General features: G+C 45.3%; 1 protein-coding gene across 3 annotated transcripts in view; it reads left to right on the top strand.

The window, feature by feature from the left end:
- LOC119449375 (coronin-7-like) overlaps window positions 1-19831 on the top strand; it is a 124772-nt gene that overhangs the window by 52288 nt on the left and 52653 nt on the right. For all 3 annotated transcript variants that reach the window (XM_037712543.2, XM_049666742.1, XM_037712544.2), the window contains exons 13-16: window positions 2471-2566; window positions 7751-7942; window positions 10437-10659; window positions 16020-16195. In XM_037712543.2, coding sequence (XP_037568471.1) covers window positions 2471-2566; window positions 7751-7942; window positions 10437-10659; window positions 16020-16195 — 687 coding nt within the window. The remainder of the gene's footprint in view (window positions 1-2470; window positions 2567-7750; window positions 7943-10436; window positions 10660-16019; window positions 16196-19831) is intronic.

Raw genomic sequence — 19831 nt, forward strand, 5'->3', positions numbered from 1 at the left:
AAATAAAAGGATAGAAATAGGAACAAATACATACACGCACGGAAGAACTCACATATTCACACACATGAACACAAACGCGAGCGCGAACACTAAGATATAAAATACAAAAAAGGGCAAAATAACAAATATACACAAACACACAAGAAAACACGCACACACATTTAACGCAGACGCGAGTAGAACTATTAGGAGTCAGTTCCCAAGCAGCTGTGCCTACTTTGTCGTACTTTTTTTTAATGTACACATTGGCTCTGTTGCCTTCACTGTCATAGGAATTTTTTAGTAGCGACATATCACGACAAAGCGCAAAGCTGTGTTGTGGGAAAGCAAGTCGAGCGCTGACAGCACAGCTTATGCGCGATTGTGTCACAGCAGGCTTTCTACAGCTGGCGCGTGCAGTGAGCGAAAAGTTCTAAGCCACACAGCGACGCGAATTCATGCCAAGCTCCCTTGCAACGGCACCAGCTGTATCAGTCATAATTTTAAATTAGCATTCAGGCTGACATTGAGGAAACAAACAGCTGCATGCTTCCAAACGCCTGACCGTTAACAATCCAATGACATTCGCTCAAGCAGCGCGTGTTAGTCACTGATTGTTAGCATTGGTGGAAAGCAATCAATCGACGGTGCTACACAACACTCGAACGACGCCACTAGACGCGCGGCTATCTTATCACACTGCTGCCAACGATCGGTCGTTTGCACGCTGAGCTGACAGCAACGAATCTTTGCGTTGGAGGTTGCTTTCACAAATCTTTTCTGTTGAGACACGCGCAGGTTGGTTTCATCCGCGCACGCTTTTCTCATTTATCCTGATAATGGTTTTGCTCCATCACTTCACCACATCCGACGAGAAACGCAGGGGCACAGTACACAAACACACCCGCCGCTCACAGTAGGTACAAGACTTTGGCGAACTCTCCTCGTCGTAACTTCACTTAGGAGCAAAACAAAACACCACGGAACAAACACGTACGATGTTTGTTTGCAGCGGTATGCCGCCGCGGGATCTTGTTTCCACACGAAGCGCAGCGCAGCGCAGCGCCACCGATCTTCACTGCAATCTTTCTTCGCCGGCTCACGGCTCAGAACAAACGCACGCGGCACAAATTGTGCATCGTAAGCTCACAATAATATTTCCGGCATGACAGACCACCACAAACAATTCGAATTCACTCTGACGAAGGGAGACGCACAGAGCTGACGCGACTCGGCCCAGTTCGAAGCGAGGGCGGCCATGTTAGGCAGGTTCTCCGTCGGCGAGGACACCGGCCGTCCGGCTCATGACGTCACCTGAAGTGCGCGCCTATTGGTGCCGGCTCGTGTCCATCCGCCTTTGAGGGGCAAATGCCGCTGTCTTCTAAAGTTGTATCCGACTATAGATGCCATTCAGCTCCGCTGTCTCTTAAGCATTGCGCCTCCAGTGCAAGCTACGCGAATATTTTTAACATTAGAGTTTAAATTGAACTGTTAAATATACCACCTCCGCCCTTGGGTAGTCTTCAAGAGAAAGATTCATTCATTGCATCAGTCATTTCATGCCTGTGGATAAGCACATCGGTGGGCACACTCACTCACTTACACTCACTTGCACTCATTTGCAAGGCGTGAGTGTGAGTGGAGGTGAGTGCAAGTGAGTGTGAGTGCAAGTGAGTGTGAGTACAAGTGAGTGTGAGTACAAGTGAGTGTGAGTGCAAGTGAGTGTGAGTGCAAGTGAGTGTGAGTGCAAGTGAGTGTGAGTGCAAGTGAGTGTGAGTGCAAGTGAGTGTGAGTGCAAGTGAGTGTGAGAGCCAGTGAGTGTGAGAGCCAGTGGTGTGAGAGCCAGTGGGTGTGAGAGCCAGTGGGTGTGAGTGGAGGTGAGTGCCAGTGGGTGTGAGTGGAGGTGAGTGCCAGTGGGTGTGAGTGGAGGTGAGTGCCAGTGGGTGTGAGTGGAGGTGAGTGCCAGTGAGTGTGAGGGGAGGTGAGTGTGAGTGAGTACCAGTGAGTGTGAGTGGAGGTGAGTGTGAACGTGAAGGAGTATGGTTCCTGGAAAAAGAAATATGGTGATTGAGTGTGAGTGAGTATTCTCCCAGACTGCTGACCTATGTCGGCTGGGGAAAAGGGGGGGAGGGGCATCGAGAAGGCGGGTAGTTCCTTTTTGCTGTTTTTGGATAACGGTTTCTGCTCACCAAAGCTCTCTGTATACATTTTCGTGCCCATGTTGAAAACTAGAGAAAGAAAGCTCTTGACGAATTTTCGTTTTCTTAGTATTCATTGTACCTTCAAGTATGAAGCCATTACAAAGGGCAGTGGGTTATGTAGATCAGTGACTAAAGATGGGAACAAGATATACAATTATGAACAAATAACATTGGAAGCATGTTAGTCAATGCATCTCTTGTTCTACTGTGCTCTGGCAGATGTGTCCTTGCCTGTGCTTTCACCAGGGCAGCAGTCTTCTTACCCTCCGGTCTTTTCTCCCACATTTCAGACATACAGGGACTTCCATGCAGATGTCTTTCCGGACACGCAGGCACCATCCCCAGCTACAACTGTGTCCGACTGGCTTGCTAAGAAGCCCTGTAAGGTAGGCACTCACTTGCCTGCATTATGTGTTCTGTAGGCCTGCAGTTTTCACTCGAGTGATTATCAGTATTTTTCACATTACATTTTCACTGCTGGTCATTCATCCATGAACCTCTTAGAAGGTGTTTAGAGCACTTTGTTTTTATGGAAAGGAGGAAGCTAGGAGTATATTCTTGAGGCCTGGTGTTCACTATAGTCTTATTACATGTGTACACATCTCTTTTGTGTCAATTGTCTGTGTTGCATCCATCAGGTATTCCACCCTAGTGGTGTGCCTCTTGACTAACATTAGCTGTGTAGTTCTTGATTGAAGTTTTCTAGTGGCAGTCCTGTTTTAATTTATGTAGATGATCTTACCAGCGGTGCTCTGCTAGGCTTGACTCGTTTTTTATTTTGGCATTCTATTTTGTGTGTGCCATGCTGAGTGCATGCAGCCAGGAACAAAATGGGATCATTGTTGAAATTGTCAAAATGTTTCCGCTGCGAGGCCGTGAAGTAGGACATGTGGATATGAGTTACACTTTGCAGTAGTTAGGCCAGCCCCTTGTAACTGTAGAGGTGACCTTGTTTCATTCATGCATAGCGCTTGTTCACCTTGACGGGTGACGGTTGCATATGCATTGAAATAAGTAAGGGCATACAAAGGGAGATTAGTTCCATGTGAGTAGAGCAGCTGATCAGGCGGCTGAATGCACCACTGCACACACTGCATTGTCTGAGGCAAGCGCATCGACAATCTGTCGGCACTGTGCATGTGTGCCTGGGCACTGTGGTTTCCGATCTGCGAGGCTGTTGCTTCCTCGTAGAGTGACGCTGTGCTTGTGGCCCATCTTTGGAGGAGCTCACTGTCCTTTTTACTGGTAACGTTGATTTTATGTTGCTCATTTGTCACATCTTAGGCATAACATTTTGTCTGCATCATCTTTCTTGAAATACCACGTATACAGTTACTGATGAAGGGCAAAGTAGAATATGCCAACACAGCATGTTTAACTTCAAGGGAGAGACGCTCCTCGAAAAACAATTTTTTTAATATTGGTACTAGAGATTTGAAAATTCACCCACATATATAGAGCCTGTCAATCGGATTTCAAGTATGCCATTAGTTTTTGTGTAGGTGCTATAGTTCTTGAGTTATGTCCTACACAATGGCAAAGTATAGTGGTTTTGCGGGCACTTTATTGTGTAATAAATTTTCACAAAAAGCTTTGTGCTGTAGCTTATTTACCTCTTTTCATCAGGATTTTAGGTTCCGAAGGCTCTGAACAGAGCACAGTTGACAGAATGTGTCTTAGCACAAGGAGCATTACAAAGTGCTCGAGGTTAGCTTTTGTGATGTCTGTAGGATGGGTTCAGGTTTGCTTGAAAAGCAGTGGGGAATGTGCACTAAGGCTTTTTTGTCTTTTAATGTATTCGACACCAGACCTGGTATTGATATACAGCAAACCTACGTTTTAAGGAACTTGGTTTACTTGCAATATCGCTTTATTCAAACTTTTTCGTGTTCCCTTGGTTTCACTATGATTCTCTTATAGCCTCTCCACTTTTAATTAAATATTGTTTATAACGAAGTCAATTTCTTGTCTTGATGACTTTTTTATAATGAGTGTTTACTGTATTTGGTTGTCTGTTGTTCAGGGGGTTGTGATGCGACATTTATGCCTGGCCTCTGAAAGCTAAAACCACATCCACTCAACAGAAATATCTTTGCAGGAGAGTCGAAATCCGGGCCAGTTGGTACATCATTTACAGGAAAAATTAGTCAAACAGACGAAGGACAAGAGAAAGAAATTCACACCACAACGACCACACCACACCACAAACGTTGTGCGAATTCCTTTCTTTTGTCCTTCGTCTTTTTGACTGGTTTTTCCTGTAAAAAAAATATCTTGGCTTGGCTGTTGGAATTTTTTTTTTAAAGGTGGTTTTGTGAAATTCCTAATTTGACATTTATCATCCTTTTCAGATAAAACAAAAGCTGAATTTTCAGTGTCAGTATCTTTTCACTGTGCAAGGACCTTTGCACTGTTTCAAAAACAATGTGTGCTTTTTCAGGTTTCTGATTCCTTTATTTCAATTACTGGTTCTGTCATTAAAAAGAGTTTGATTTTTTAAATTAAAGATGTTTTGTCAGCTGTTCATTTCAAGTCTTTCATAGCTAGTGACTTCTGTGACAATCACTGTATTGATGATGAGAGACAGCCCATGACTCTTTGCTGCTTTTTTGGGGGGATTACTTCATTTATTCACACTGTGTGCTAAGCTTCCTTGAGCTGTTCTTGTCTAGGCTTTATCAGGCAGCAGATTAGGCACAAAGGACTCACATTTCAGTCTCCATATAGAAATGACATGTTTGCCCTTTATGTGCAAAGACAGCTACAGCAACATGCTGTGACGGTTGCCAATCTGGGATTATATCAAAGAATCTGGTTTTGGGGGGGGGGGGGGGTGCTGTCATGAGGGTGTTGGCGAGCCTGCATATTGGACATGCAAAGTCAGTGCATTTGGTGACAGCTGGTTTTAAGTTACAAAAGGATGGATAGTCGGGAGAGTTGGTAAGGTAACATATATTTGGTATAAGCGCGAAGAAGACACGGACGGTTAATACTAACTTAATACAGTAAAAGCTCGATGATATGATCGCGGCTAATACGAATTTCCGGATGATACGAATTTTTCTGTGGTCCCGGCCGAGCCCCATTACTTTGCAACGTGCTAGGGAACGGTTGTTACGAAAAAGAACCCGCGGTGGAAATTTCCTTCTCTCTCAAATTGCAAGGTCGCCGTTTCTGCATCACGCTGGAACAAGCGTGTACGTGCCGACTAGAGTGTTCTAGACAACCGTATTCTAGCACACACTAGTGCCGACGTCTCAGCCACGCGGATAAAATGGCAGTGAACCCTTCTCCTCTATTTTCTAGTCACATGTTGACCTTGCACGCTGCGGCAGCAGCGCAGAGGGAAGCAGCGGCGGGGGCACAGGCGGGCCAACGAAACTGCCATGCCCGCAAACGCTCGCTTCCCTATAACGACAGAAAACGAAACTTCAGGGGGCGGCTAAAATAAGCTGGCGCCAGCACGGCGGCGGGTGCGCACGGAGCCGAAGGTGAGAGAGCTACGAGGGAGTTGAGAGGGAGGGCGAGGGGAGCCACCGAAGCGGCGGAGTTGACGCAGCCAAATCCGCTTCCCTGCCGCCCTCCTCCCTCACCTTCGACGGTCTCCGCGCGCACCCGTGTGCCGGCGCCGCCCGCTCGCTCCCTGAAGCTTCGTTTTCTGTCGTTATCCGGAAGCGGCCGTTAGCCGGCGTGGGCAGTTTCGTGGCCCGCGCTTGCTATGCGCTTGCGCGCCGCGATATTTCACGACTCGCATCGTTCGTGCATCGTGCTATGGTGCACGAATACTTCAAAAATACGTCCTTTTAATTCGAAAAAATTTTCAGGCCCCTTCGAGTTGGAATTATCGAGATTCGACAGTAGTTTTAATTGTGTTTCGATGATACGAATTTCGGCTAATACGAATATTTTTTGTGACCCCGTTACTGTACTTTACTGTACTAACTAGCTTTTACTGTACTAACTTGATAGGTTAATACTAATATTAACTTATACTAATACTAATTAATAATACTAATATTAACTTAATAGGTTTTAAGTTAGTATGTTAAACACAATCTTGTAGATAAATTTCTTGTGGTTACTGCTTAAGATTTGGAAGTTGCTGCTTGAACTTGCTGCCTGTGATTACAAATTGAAGTGATATTTGGATAATTGATCTTGTCATGCGATTTCATGCTCAGAATGTGAATTATAGCATGGTATGATTTTACTGAAAGGATAGGTCGGTAACATATGTTGAGGTGCAGGAAGGTGGGAAAGGGTATAGAGATAACAGAATATTTCCTAACATGTAAACCATTTAGGTATATAAAAGACAGTGTGGCATGCAAGATATGGTGCACGGAAGAATTTTGAAATTACAGATGGTGTCATGATGAAGCTCGCTTAAAAAGCTTGTCTAGCAGGCTGTACAGATGAAAAAGTATTTTTAATGTAGCTGTTGAAGTCATCCTTGTCACTGTAGCCAGCACTGAATCCAGAGGATTTCATACACATTTATTTTCACTCCTGTTGTTAGCTGTAGTGTTGTGACCTCACTCATTTTACCTCTGTTTCTTCTACACATCATAGACAATAATAGTTGCCTCAGAGTTTGTAATTATTGAGAGGCCAGTAAAATGCTAGTGGCTCCACTCCACATTAATCATTCTGGTACCCAACAGTTCTGCAGCATGGTTAAGTGTGACATCATGTAGATTTGTTGGCTGCTGCGTTGCTGCCTGTTGGCGCAGTCTCTTTTACTCTCGCATGCTGTACTGTCTTTCTGCATCACAAAATGACTGTTGAATGCACCACTTGAATATTGCTTTGTTTTTTTGCGATAGAAATAGTGCATCTGCTAGAGGCACGTTTGTGCCTTTGCTGTTAGCGTTGTTGGGCTGTCTCGGTATCAGCACGCATTCGGGGGTCAACACAGGGGGGTTCAGGTTTTCAGTGCCGTGCATGTGTATTTGGCTGCGAAAGCAACGAAGCTAAGTGGAGGCACAATAACACTCTGCTCAATCTGCTGAGCCGAAACCTGGGCAGCATTCTGTCTTCCAGCCACTGGCATGAGCGTTGTGTGCGCGCGCACATTAGTGTTCCTACTGAACAGCTGTGTGCATGCCACACCATGCTGAATACTCTGGTCTGAGGCAAACCGAGAGGGAACATCAAGGCAAAGCTCCTTTCTTGAGGCGCTGACAAATGCCAGTGGTTTTCCTTTGGTTTCATCTCGTGCACCATCGAGATGCGATGCCATTGGCGGTGCTCCTCTTCACACCAGCTTTCTGAGATGCCTTTAGCAAATGCCTCGCTTTTGAGTGAAGCTGCCAATTTTTTAACTTTGCTTTCCCATTTTGCACTCTGCTCAGTTCACTGTGGCAGTTTAGTCGTTCAAGCAATGTTGGACTCTTGAATGTGTATACGAGCCTTTAACAGTTGGAAAGTTGAGGATCAGCTGAGCACCCAACTGCTACTTGCAAAAGAAGGCTATCTTGTGGTTATGCTGCACTGTAGCAAGGCAGGCTAATGTTCTGTCTCTTGAAACCCAACCACTGGATTGAACCCATGGACGATGTGACATGCAGTCCATTCCCAGGGTGAGCTTGGACCCTGCCCAGAGGCCCAAGGAGGGGCTAGTGCGGACCGGACACAAGCTGGGGTCAGGCCCCTCTCTGCTGGCTGCTGTGCCCCAGGAGAAGGACATCAGCCTGGTACCAGCTGATTACTCCAGTGAAGACTTTAGGGACGACAAGGCCCGGCAGATTCTTCCAGAGAAGGTGCTGCCACCTTTTTCTTAGGTTCCCCTCCTCAGTTAACTTTTTGTGGGATGGCCTCAGTGCTGCGACAGTCATCCTTTGACTTCTCCCTGATTGGGCAGCCCATTCTGTAATTATGAAAAGTAATGCTGAGGAGAAATGTGGCTACAGCCGAACTCCTTTTGTTGTATCAGTCCAGGTTCTAACCTGCAGGCACGTACTGCAAATGATGTTCTTGAATGTGGCTAAGTGAGAACATGGTCTCTGTATTTCCTGCATTAAACCAGCGATCTGCAGAATACTAGAGATTTCACTTCACATGTTATGTTTCCGTATGTCTTTTGTAAGCTTCACCTACACCAAAAACTGTTACAGTGATGCCTCTTTGGTTAGCAGTGCAACAATCTACATGGTAAGTAAGAGAAGTGACAGGAAACAGCGCTCATTCCTGATGCTTCTCTTACTTCCCACGCGCTACTAACCAAAGATGCAACATTACCAATATACCCGTTCAGCCACCCTTGCGGTGTGTGAGGAGAGAATGGCGGCATAAGCTGACCGAGAGCTCCAGGTGAGGCGAGGCAAGGCACGGTTCTCGGAAGCCGTGCGCATAGTTTACTGTAGAGTCCAGGGGGAGGACTAGGTGGTGCGAGAGGAAGACACAGGTGGCACGCAGTGTGTGATCTGCGCGACTGGACAGCATGTGGAAAGTCGTGGCAGACGAGTTGCAGAGTGCGGTAATAAAGGGAATGTTTGTGACAAACGTGTCAGCCTGGCATCGTTCGTAACAGATGTTACAATGAATTACATTTATTTCAGATAGCCTATGGTAACTGAAAGACGGTTAACCATTAAACCGCTCAGAGCACAGATGAACATTATCCTCTTCTTCCACATGCTTACCACTGCAGCATGGCACCATGGCAGATTCTTTCCGGTGTAATTACCATCACTAACCAAGTTTGCGATTTTCCCCATGTCTGTCATTGTGAATGTGATAGCATTGAAGAGTTTGAAAAGGCTAACAATGTAGGTTCTGCATCATAACCACAGCTCAGCTGTACTTCGCAAAGACTTCCTGTAAACAATGCAATGGCTAGTTGGTTCACATAGCTTCCTATGTATGCTTTTAAAGAGAAAAGAAGACAAAAGAATACAAAGACATCTCTCTGTTCCTTTCGCGCATTTTCATATTTAAGGAACTGAAATGTAAAAATGAATGTGATGGTATTTTTGCACCACAGTAAAAAGATGTTACTATGGTTATAATTTTCAGTTTTATTCGTGGTTGAGCAAATCACCATGCCCTGACACAGGGGTTCTTAAACTTTCTGGCCTTGGAGAGCTTCACCAGCTTTCCCAGAGTGCCGCAAGAGCATTCCCCTCTCCCTCTTTCCACCGTTGGTCTTATACCGTCAAATGCCTTTATAATAAAGTGCTTGGAGCCTCCGAAATCATTCGTTATACAGGTCACTTCGTTGTAAAGGTCGTGCACCACACAGCTTACAATAAAACCAGGACAAAATTATTCCTTCGTTATACAGGTCATTTCGTTGTAGAGGTGTTCGCTGTAGAGGCGCTCGGCTATACACAGACTCACTATGAGGGCTCATTAAGGCATACAAAGAATGGAAACAAAAGGACGAGAGGGGGGGGGGGATTCTTCCTGCATGCTAATTCTTTATTCTTACTTGTCATGTTTTGATTTGCTGGTTGTGTATGCTTCATGTGAGAATAGGTGTAAGAACTTTTAAATGCGAAAGCATTTCTATGGTTACCCAACCAGATACTGTCCGAGCATCTGCCTGTCCTCCACGTAAGACGATAGCTTTCAAGATAGAGCCAGCAGCAACGTTTTCGCCAGCTGTGGAAGAAAATGGTGACGAAAGCGGGAGCAGTGGCACGAGCGTGAGGGGCAGTATGGGAATGCTGGAATGATCTGCAGCATCGGAGCCAGCTGTGGAAAAAGGCGACGAACGCGCGAGCGTGTCTCTGTGACCATGTGACGTGTGCAATCAGGCAAGCACTAGGCACACCTTTAGTAAGCCAGAACTGTGGAGCAGCCGCGGCTTTGGATCGGAATGTCATCAGTGCACCGGGTGCCACCACCTGCAGTAGTTTGCTTGACTCAACAGTTCACATTGCCCCGCCTTCCACAGTAGTTCGTGTCGCCGCAGCGCTGTCGCATTTACTGTAAAGGCGCCAAGATGACCGCAACCACTGAGCAGTGCTAGGATTACCAGCCGTGTCGAGTGTGAGCACTCAACACCATGTCGTTACTACGGAATGCTTACGCATCATTCAGATAACTCCCTGAGGAGATTCTATGTAAATTTTGTTTGTCCATGTTTAATTGCCTTTACATTTTCTTACATTTACATTTATTTTTTTATAACTTACATAGAGATTTACTAGGAGGTCTGTTGGGATATTTGCAAGAAATGGTTGTTAACGCTGATTGGTGCCTGCGCATGTATGCAGCGAAATGCTGATTGGTGCCTACGCATGTATGCAGCCGATCCCGGCACCCAAGCCGGCTCCACGGACCAAGGTCAGCACTTCACATTGGGAAGAAAGCACCAACGGCCACAACGGGGACACCCCTGCGTCATTCCTGCACAAGGCAGCGCCCCGCACCCGGTCGTCCATGGCCTCCAGCATGGGGCCTTCCGCTGCCCCCAGGACTGCTTCCCATGTCCGTCGGCAGCCATCGCGTAACGAGGGACGTGGCTTCAAAGGCAGGTCACCTTTACTTGATCCATCAGTCTTGGAGTATGTAAATACCAAATACAAATGAAATTATTCACTTAAGGTGCTGCACGTACAATTGTACGAGGGCCATCGAAGTCAACCCTGGACTTTTTAATTTTTTCAGGAATACGAGACATGTTTAGACATGAGTAAGTGATCTCATTTCTCAAGCTAATCTGCCATGAAATTGATCACTTATGCTAGTGTTTTAGCAGTGCATGGGTGCCAGCAGCATAGAAACATGTTTCCTTGTGTCGCAGCCATGAACTGTTGGACCTCATTGTCACTGGTGAAGTGTTGGCATACCAAGCACTCTTCCCATGGTCCAAACAAGTAAAACTCACACTCACTTGGAACGAGGTCAGGACTGTATGGTGGGTGTAGCAGTACCTCCTAGGGTGCCTCGATGCCAGCGCCGCTGTTCAGGGTGGAGACAACCCCGCTGGCGCCGCCATATTGAATCACACGAGCTCAGACTCGGCTACGCTTGCGTTCATAAATAGTGTTAATCGCGGCGCACTTCTAAGTGCTTTGCCTTGATGAGGATTTTTTTATCGGTATCGCATCTGCGCATCTTCATAACCAATAGCCGTTAACTCGTCGAAGGTCGAAGACGTAAATGTATGGCGCCGGGAACATGCCCCAAGTTGCCTAATTCAATCACATTTAATATGCCGTGTGTATGTTTGAAATACGCACAATTTTTTTTTTTTTTGCACTTTGATGCTTGGTATATAAGGTTTGCGACCCCCAGTGTGTGGAAGTTTTTCTTTTTCGCTGTTGTATTTTGATTTACATCACGCCTCCTTTACCATAGCCAGCCACTCGCGCATGGCGGTTAGTTTCCCGTGCGTTGCGCGTGCTCTTCGCGTTCGTTGCAATTATTTGACGATATCTACGCGCAATTTTGCGTTTTTTGCCCACAAAACTGTGTGCTGACAGGATTAAGCTGGTGTAAAAATAACTGCGATGTGAAAATAAGGTTTAGTTAGTGCTGTAGAGAAAAATGTAACGTAACTTGTCTGTGTCAATCTTGCGTAGTACATACAGGAAACCAAACGATGCACAAAATACATTTATTTAGTAATGTCTAGTACAGTCAATCATGAAAGAAATATGTGCATGAAAAATTATATGTACTGTGTGGCGCCTGAAGGTTATGTTGAAAGACGAGATAAAAACAAATTCACAAGGTAGGCTCGACACACACAATGCGGGATAGGGAGAGTTTTTTAAATTTATTCATTACATGGGGGAGGAGTTCAAGTGAGTACATCGACCTTATTACACACAATATAAATCGAAAACAAGAATACAAACAAGAAAACGCAACCGCGGGTAATATTAATCAAGATATCCAACCAGAGTACATCAGCTACCATCGAATACGTCGCATCAGCGAAACACATCGATGGCGAGTACAGAACATTTTATAAATAACCATTAGAACACTGATAACTACATTGAAAAAATAAACAACACTGCATACATATCGCGTACAAGAACCGTAAATGAAACTAAGACAGTCAAATACAGATTAGCAATGTTTTTCACTTCGAAAATATAGTCCATGAAGATGTAGGGCTGTTGTCTTTAACAGACGGCGCCCATCCTGTCGTTTTCCCTCGTACTGGTCCTCTTCAAAGTGTTTCTAAGTACAAGTAAAATAGCAAAAGTGATTATTGATATGAAAATTTGCCTTGTAAATACAGAGAACCCATTACAGTGCTTAAAAATAAATTTTCGCAGAAGTAATGCTGTATTACCTCACTTCACACGTTTCGAAGAAATGCACAGGCTACAACAGACGCCATGCCAGAAAGTGCCGAAACATTTTGGTCCCATGATGCCCCTTAACTCTACTACACCTGGGCATACCGTGCACAGGCATTTAAAGACCGTCACAGTACCCACTACGATCGAGAATGAGCACGAATGACCATCGGCTTACGAGCACCTTGCTACAAATATATTCGTCTAAAAAATCAGCTATATAACGTAACAACCTGAGATACGCAAGATATCTGCTGAGAAATCAGAGAAATTCACAATGTTTCACTTGCCACATACACAACAGCCGCTCTCCCCAGAAGAAGCACTGCGTTCTTTAGTCCCAAATAACCAGTAGCGAAAAAAGAAACTGAGGAAAAAAAAAGAAACAAGAGACACACGATGTGTGCTTCCCGTGAAAAAGTTAAATAGATGGTTTACATGACGATTTGTAGCTAATGTAAGACTATTACGCGGCGAAGCATTTTCGTCAGTCCTTAAAATAAGGGTACTACTCGCGCCGGTCAAAACGGCAAAAGCCTATGCGACGCGCGCTCGCTACTCAGACAGCATCGGTGCAGTGCTTAGTTCGTGAGCGAACGTAGGTACGTGAGCGAGGATCAGAGAATACTTTCTTATTTAAATGAAAAACACATTGCGATAGTCTAAACTTTCTTGACACTTACCTCGCAAATGTAGGAGCTATCCGTTGCCTTCCAGTGATACCGCTTTACTTGGGCTTCCCATCTCTTCCTTCGCTCTGGGTCCCGGGGGAAGCGTAAACAACGAAGCCCTTTACGGGTCGATCCGGTGCACTTGGTTACACAACAGCCCGTCATGTCGACTCGATGCACTTAACAAGCTTGTCATTCATGCGGCTGAACACTGTCCAGCAAGTAGAAGTGTCAGCGAAGCATCCGCGTGCACTGTGTCTCGAACTAAGCACCGGCACCAAGCAATCGCAACTACACTGTATCGCAACCGCTCGCTGTGATTCAAGATGGCGTCGCAGCGAGAAAGCGGCGGCGCGGGGGCGGTCAAAGGATGGCACCACCCTGAACGGTGGCGCTGGCATCGAGGCACCCTAGTACCTCCCAACAGAAATCCCGCAAAGTGCCCATTGTGTGGTGAGCTGCAAACAGCAGGATATCCACACCTATCTGCCCTCTCTTCCTAGTGCACGCGTTTCCTCCTCTACTCTTGAATTGACTGCGCATGGCTGTCCACATGCGGACCACACGCTGTATATTGGAGGTAATCTGCAGCAGTTGCAAAAAGCGAGCCAAGATGGTTGGTGCTTTGATGCGCATTGAGGTCCAGTGCGTCTAGTGTGGCAGTCGCATTATCTCAAGTTTCGGAGGCACGGTTGAAGCGTTCACTCACATTCGGGGTCATCGAGTGAGATCTTTTCATGTTTTCCTGACCACGCATGGCTCCTATAAAACTATGAACTTTACTTTGCTTAGTTACCTCCTTGCTTTTGCCATCAGTGTTCTACCTTTCTGGCAGAACTGTGACATTTCTTTTTATCAGGACGAGTATCCGTAGGTTTTTAGACTTTTGTTCTTAATTTGTGAGTGCCATTTGATGGCGGCTGTGGGCACTAAATGTGGTCAGCTATGGTTCAACACTCACGGTGCTGTGAGATGCAACACTCGCTAATGTTAGATTCTGTGAGCCATGATGATGCATTGCTCTTGCCGCGATCTGCACCGTACCCGCCGGCGCTGATAACTGCGCTATGATGGCCCAACCTTCATGCTATTTGTTTATAAGTTCTTACTGACAAGATACTATCCACAAAAAATGTCCTGGAATTTGTAAAATTATTTTTACTGCTGAAAATTTAAAACCCCGAATTCATGAAATTCGCCATATAATGAAGTTTTTCATTGCAAGTACACCTTCGTTATATATCAAGGTTTGTCTGTACTATTATGCAAAATCCAGGTTTGACTTGAGTGACCTTCGCACATGCCAAGATAATGCCTGAAAATTACCACTTACGCTTAAAATGTGTGACATACATCTTGGAGCACTTCTTATTGAGCCTGTACTTCAAATATGATTTAATATGCACAGAATGACGTTGAAATGTCTTGGTGGGCTTGCTGGCACTGCCAGCATGTTGTTTAAGCAAAAATTGTATGGTAGGTTTTGTTTTTATAGCCAGATGGTGTGACAAAGCTTATAGATTGTCAGTGTGGCTCACATCTCTCATTCTCCGACATGGCGTATCAGTGCGAAGAGCTGGCATATCTTTTTTAATGACCAAGAAATTGAAGAACTTCTTATGAATTTTGATTCAGATAGTACTTTGATGTTGATTGTCGTGTGTCTTCATGGGACAGTGACGAAGAAGCCATGTTACCTGCGGAACACTAATTACCCTTTTAAAACCTAATTAGCATAAATATTAATTTTTGTTTGCATTTTCAGCATCATGTCACATATGAATAGCATTTGAATGTCTGCTAATGTGTTAGAAATTAAATTTGTTGTGCTTCAGGAAACAACCACATTTATGGACTTAAAACTGACTGGAAATGTTAACTCTTTCGTTACCGCTAGAAATGTGCTCATTTTCGATGTTGTAATGTTTCAACTTTTTATTTCAAGACGTAGTGTTCCCAACGTATATTGTGATACATAAAAGTATAGACTGATCAATGGCATTTTGATTGAATGTGTAGCAGTAATAATACCTCAGATAATTTCTGATATTATGTGAAACTTCAAAGAAGCACCTCATGGAACAGGAATGAAAGTACTAGTTTTCTATTTTAGTAATAAATATTGAGTGAAAAAAATTAGAAATATACAAAGTATGGCACCTGGTTCCTAGTTCGCAACTTTTGTAAGCCAGATCATGCAAAAAAAATTTATAAAGGTTTGTTGGCATCAATACTAGCCTTAGTGATGCCCATGCTATGTGGGAAAGCAGTAGTTTCGCAAATATGGGAATGGGTGAGTTACTATTGTACAGGGAGCATTTGTTTTTTACTCCTTGCAGCAGGCACCTGGTTTGTTTTTTACTGCATTCTTTAAGCTTGTGAAGCCATGGTTGTTAAGTCAGGGAGCATGCAGAAGCCTCCTGGTACTTGATTATTGCATTTGATATGCTTTTCTGTGCAAGAAATGGTCTAGTGTGTGTTCAACTTGTGCTGGAGCCTCCACATGCTTTGCTCAGTTGCTGTACAGTATTGTACAGTAATGAATAAGGGCACTTGCACAGGCAGTGCAAAAGTTGAAGGTTCGTCTACAGTTGAAGGTTGGTCTGAAATCGACCGCATGCGTTTGTGTGAGTGAGAACTCCACGCTACGGGAAGAATTGGTGGAATTGATTGGTGTATACGCGGTCGAAGGGCTGATGGCGACAAGTTGGCATGTTGACTCTGTCTCTTGTGTTCAACCACTGTTTATCGCTAGATGTGAGTGAGACAGCAAACTGCTGTAGCTTTGGCTGTACTCTGTGGCACACATATAGAAAAGTTGCCCTTGGTGTTGCATTTACCCTTGCTGAGGAATTTTGTGCCTTGAGACGGGACTGCTGAGGGATCATTGTCCTCCTGTGCAGTGCGGGTATCGAAGTACCGGCACCTGAATGGCTCAGTGGGCAGCCGGGATACTCAGATCACCAACCTGCCACCGATGTGCAAGACACTTCCTGGCGAGAGTGAAGGTTTCCGTGCCAACACAGAGCGCATTGCCCTGCCCTTGGCCATCTCCGGTGGCCACCTGGCAATCCTGGAGGTAAGCCATTATGTATTATAGCACATGCTTGGTGAAGCTGTGTACAGCCAAGAAGTATTCAGAGCACAGAATTTACTCAAGTTTTCTCACTAATTTGTTACATAGCCTGTAATCCAGGTGAGCAGTGAGTTTGTATAGGAAACTACAGTAAATGCTTGAGAATTCAATCTCAGTTTACAGCCGACTTCTGTTAGTTCGACCCTTATGGGACTGTCGAATTCAATGGAGTTATTTGGCGGGTCAAATTAAACAAGATACAGAAGAAACCCCAGAACACACAGCTAATTCATTTACCAGTATTTGCCCTATTCGAACATGCCCCCGAATGAAATGTGCGCCCACTTTCTGTGTGTCTGAAATAGAAAACCAATGCATAAATGACAATAAACATCTTAAACAAAGCGGAAATCCAACGCGTACCTGATTTTTTGGCAAGAAGGGCAAAGTTTAATATGTGCTGCACAATGGCGGCTGCTTTCCTAAAGTCAGCTTTGCTGCACGGTTGATAAAGCCAGCTTCGCCTCAATACAGCCCTGCTATGCGGTAAAGCATACAACCATCGCAAACACAGTCTTGTTTTCGTATCCGATTGCACCGCGCAGGCAATTTACGGCCCAATCTTCTATGAAAAAAACAGGAAAAAAAACTGCACATTAAAATAAGGTAAATGCCATAATCGGACATTGTCACCTACCGTTTCTGCTTGAAAATTTTCCAAAACCAGGCCAAAAATAGGTGATTTCGATGGGAAATGACATGGGTTCAGTGCATTCACTGTCCCCTAAACTTCACCGAGGCATGCTGCCACTAAAGGGGTTGCTATTGGAGTTACCATAGCTATGATCAAGTGCGGGAATGCTGACTGTTCAAGTTCAAGTTATGTGGTGAAAGCCAATTTTAGGATCGAAATAATGAAAGTTTGGGCTAATTTAAATGTGTGGGCACTGGCCGGTACCTTCGATCGGGATCGAATTACGTGGAATCCAATTAATGGAAGTCTGCTCCATATCTATCCATTGTTGGTTGGAATTTGTTCTTGTTTTGGCCGGATTGCTCATTTAGACTTTAGCGACAATACATTGTCTATGCAAATGTAAATTCAATTTTTTTCTACAGCTTGGATGGGTTAAAGATCTCTCCTCCAGATCTTGATATCGGTAAGTTAACTTGTTGTAGAATATTGTTAGCATTCAAGACATGACAAGGAGTTGGTGATAACGTTTGCCATAGTGAAAAAAAAAGAAAAGCATTGGACTTGTTTTTTTTATTTGCAGCACAAATAATGACGGCTTTGACTACTGCATAATGCAAGCAGGAGATAAAGTTGGTAAACTTTTACACTACAAAACAAAAATGACCACTCTCTATCCTACTTCGTAGGTTCATGCTTTTCTTTACTTGTTTTTCTCTCTGGGCGTCTGCTATGCTCAAAACGGAAAATTATTCGTTGTCTGTGTTATCGTGTACAGGGGCAAATGCTATCAAGGCACGACTACGTGGCAGGTTTCACTTATACAGGTTAATAAAGGTGCATGTTGATCAAAGTCTCTCCGGTGTTGCTAGTATGAGGGCAGCAAGTACACACCAAAACTGGCGTGACACATGCTCTAATAATTTAAGTTTACAGTTAAACCTGGATATAACGAAATTGTCAAATTCACGAAAAACTTCGTTATAAAGAGGATTTCATTATATGCAGGTTTGGCACGAAAATTCAAAAAGGAAATGCTTATCGTATGTCTCAAGATTTACTCCCAATACACTAAAGTTGCGGTGACCAAAAAAGTCCCAGTTTCGCCCGAAAGGCGAAGCATCGATTGCAACAGCAAATTAGCAGACAACTATACGAAGTAAGGATACAGTCAAACCTTGTTAATACGTACCCGCTTAATGCGTAATTGCGGTTTAAACATAGTCGCGAAGATTCCCCCACCCAGCCCCCATTGAACCCCATGTATTGGCTGACAGCTTAAGCCGTAGTCGCTCATTGCCTACCAACCGGTTAGTGCGTACTATTTTTCTTGTTTTACACGCACAGGCACAAAATCGGCAAAATCTCATGTGCATAGACGTTCGATTCTCGAGTTGTGACGCCCGGATGACAGTCGCCAGCGATAGTGAACTTACAACATGGCCACCATGACATATTTTCTGCTCGTACAGCTGTTGCTGATTGCAGCGCACAAAAGCATGGCCTTTGAGATAAGTTCCCAGTAACGCGGAGAAGCTGCCGGTAGGGAGTGCCAATTCGCTGTCGCCGTCGGAGTAGCAACCGCGCAGAAGCACATTTTATTGCGAAGCGCATTTGTGCCGTCACCGTGGACGTCGCTTTGAGGTTCCGTGTAAAGTCCAAACACGGCAACATCATTGCCGCGCGCTGTACGCTGTGTGTGCGAGTGAAAGCTTACGGGGATCGGCCGACTCGAGCTCGCGCGTGCGAGGGAGAAGGGGGGGGGGGGGGGGTGGAAGCACGCTTTTGCGCTAGGCACGACGGGGGAGGCGAGAAAGGGAGGCGTTTACTTTGGTGGCGGCCGCCGTATCTTGAAAGTGATCTGCGATGTGGAAAAAGTGTGCGCCTGCGCGGGCTTACCTTCAAAGCGAAATGCAGACGTCAATATCTTGCGTTTCTTCGTCGAAGTACTCATCCTTGGAATGTCACACCAGGTACTGGATGCGTGGACACATGTCGTTTCGCACAAGCGCGATGCGTCGGAAACGAAGAGCGAGCGACACGATGGCATCGTATAGTGTTACCTAGTGTCAGGTCAGTGAAGTGAAGTGCAGTGACTTGTGTAGTAACCAAAGAGTGGCGCTGTCAGCGCGTTCTCTGGCAACATTAACAGGAAAAGGAGAGTGCCGGCTTGGCGAGCTAGTCCAGCTGCAGCAAGCGGTGTGATCAGGTTTGAATGAAGGGAGGGGGAAAGGTCACGCCCGCGGCGGCAACATTGCCGTGTCGAGGGATGCAGGCCCGCCTCGCACACACACACTAGCACACACACACATGTGCGCTCGCTCTCGCCTTGCAGTCGCCGTGAATTCGAGCGCGCCAAGTGCATCGGAGCCACTTCGCATTCCGTCGCGGCGGAGAAGGTGCTTCCGTTTGCTGCTCGCACAAAAATAACAAAATTTGGGGCGAAATCTCTAGGTTGTCGGCGGGCAAAATTTGTTATTTCGAGGGGGTCTCCTGCTGCCACTTCGTTACGTAGAGGTCTCAAATACATGTGCTTCTATGGAGTAACGGCGGGGAATAGAAAAACTCTGTTACATCCAGGAATTCGATACATGAAGGTTAGTTATAAGCAGGTTTAACTGTATTTGTTTTGCTGTACAGAGCAGCATATTTAAGTAGGTTCTTAGATCCTTGCATGTGTAAAAATTTGTTCATTTGCTTGTTTCGTGCGACAACCGGTAGTTACTGATGTGCATCCTGTGCCGGCTTGGTGCCATTAGCCAGTCACTCATGGCACTTCTGGATGACGAGCGGCGAATTCTAAATCTTCAGAACCAAGCAATCGACCAACAAGAACGAACAATTCGCTCGCGCGACGACCCGTTTCGCCGCTAGAAGCCATCGCTGTCATGCACAAAATTGCTCACATGGGGTTTGAGCTTCAAGGCGGGCTTTTTGCGCCAGGA

The sequence above is a fragment of the Dermacentor silvarum genome, chromosome 4 (genome assembly GCF_013339745.2).
Source record: "Dermacentor silvarum isolate Dsil-2018 chromosome 4, BIME_Dsil_1.4, whole genome shotgun sequence".
Classification (NCBI taxonomy): Eukaryota; Metazoa; Arthropoda; class Arachnida; order Ixodida; family Ixodidae; genus Dermacentor; species Dermacentor silvarum.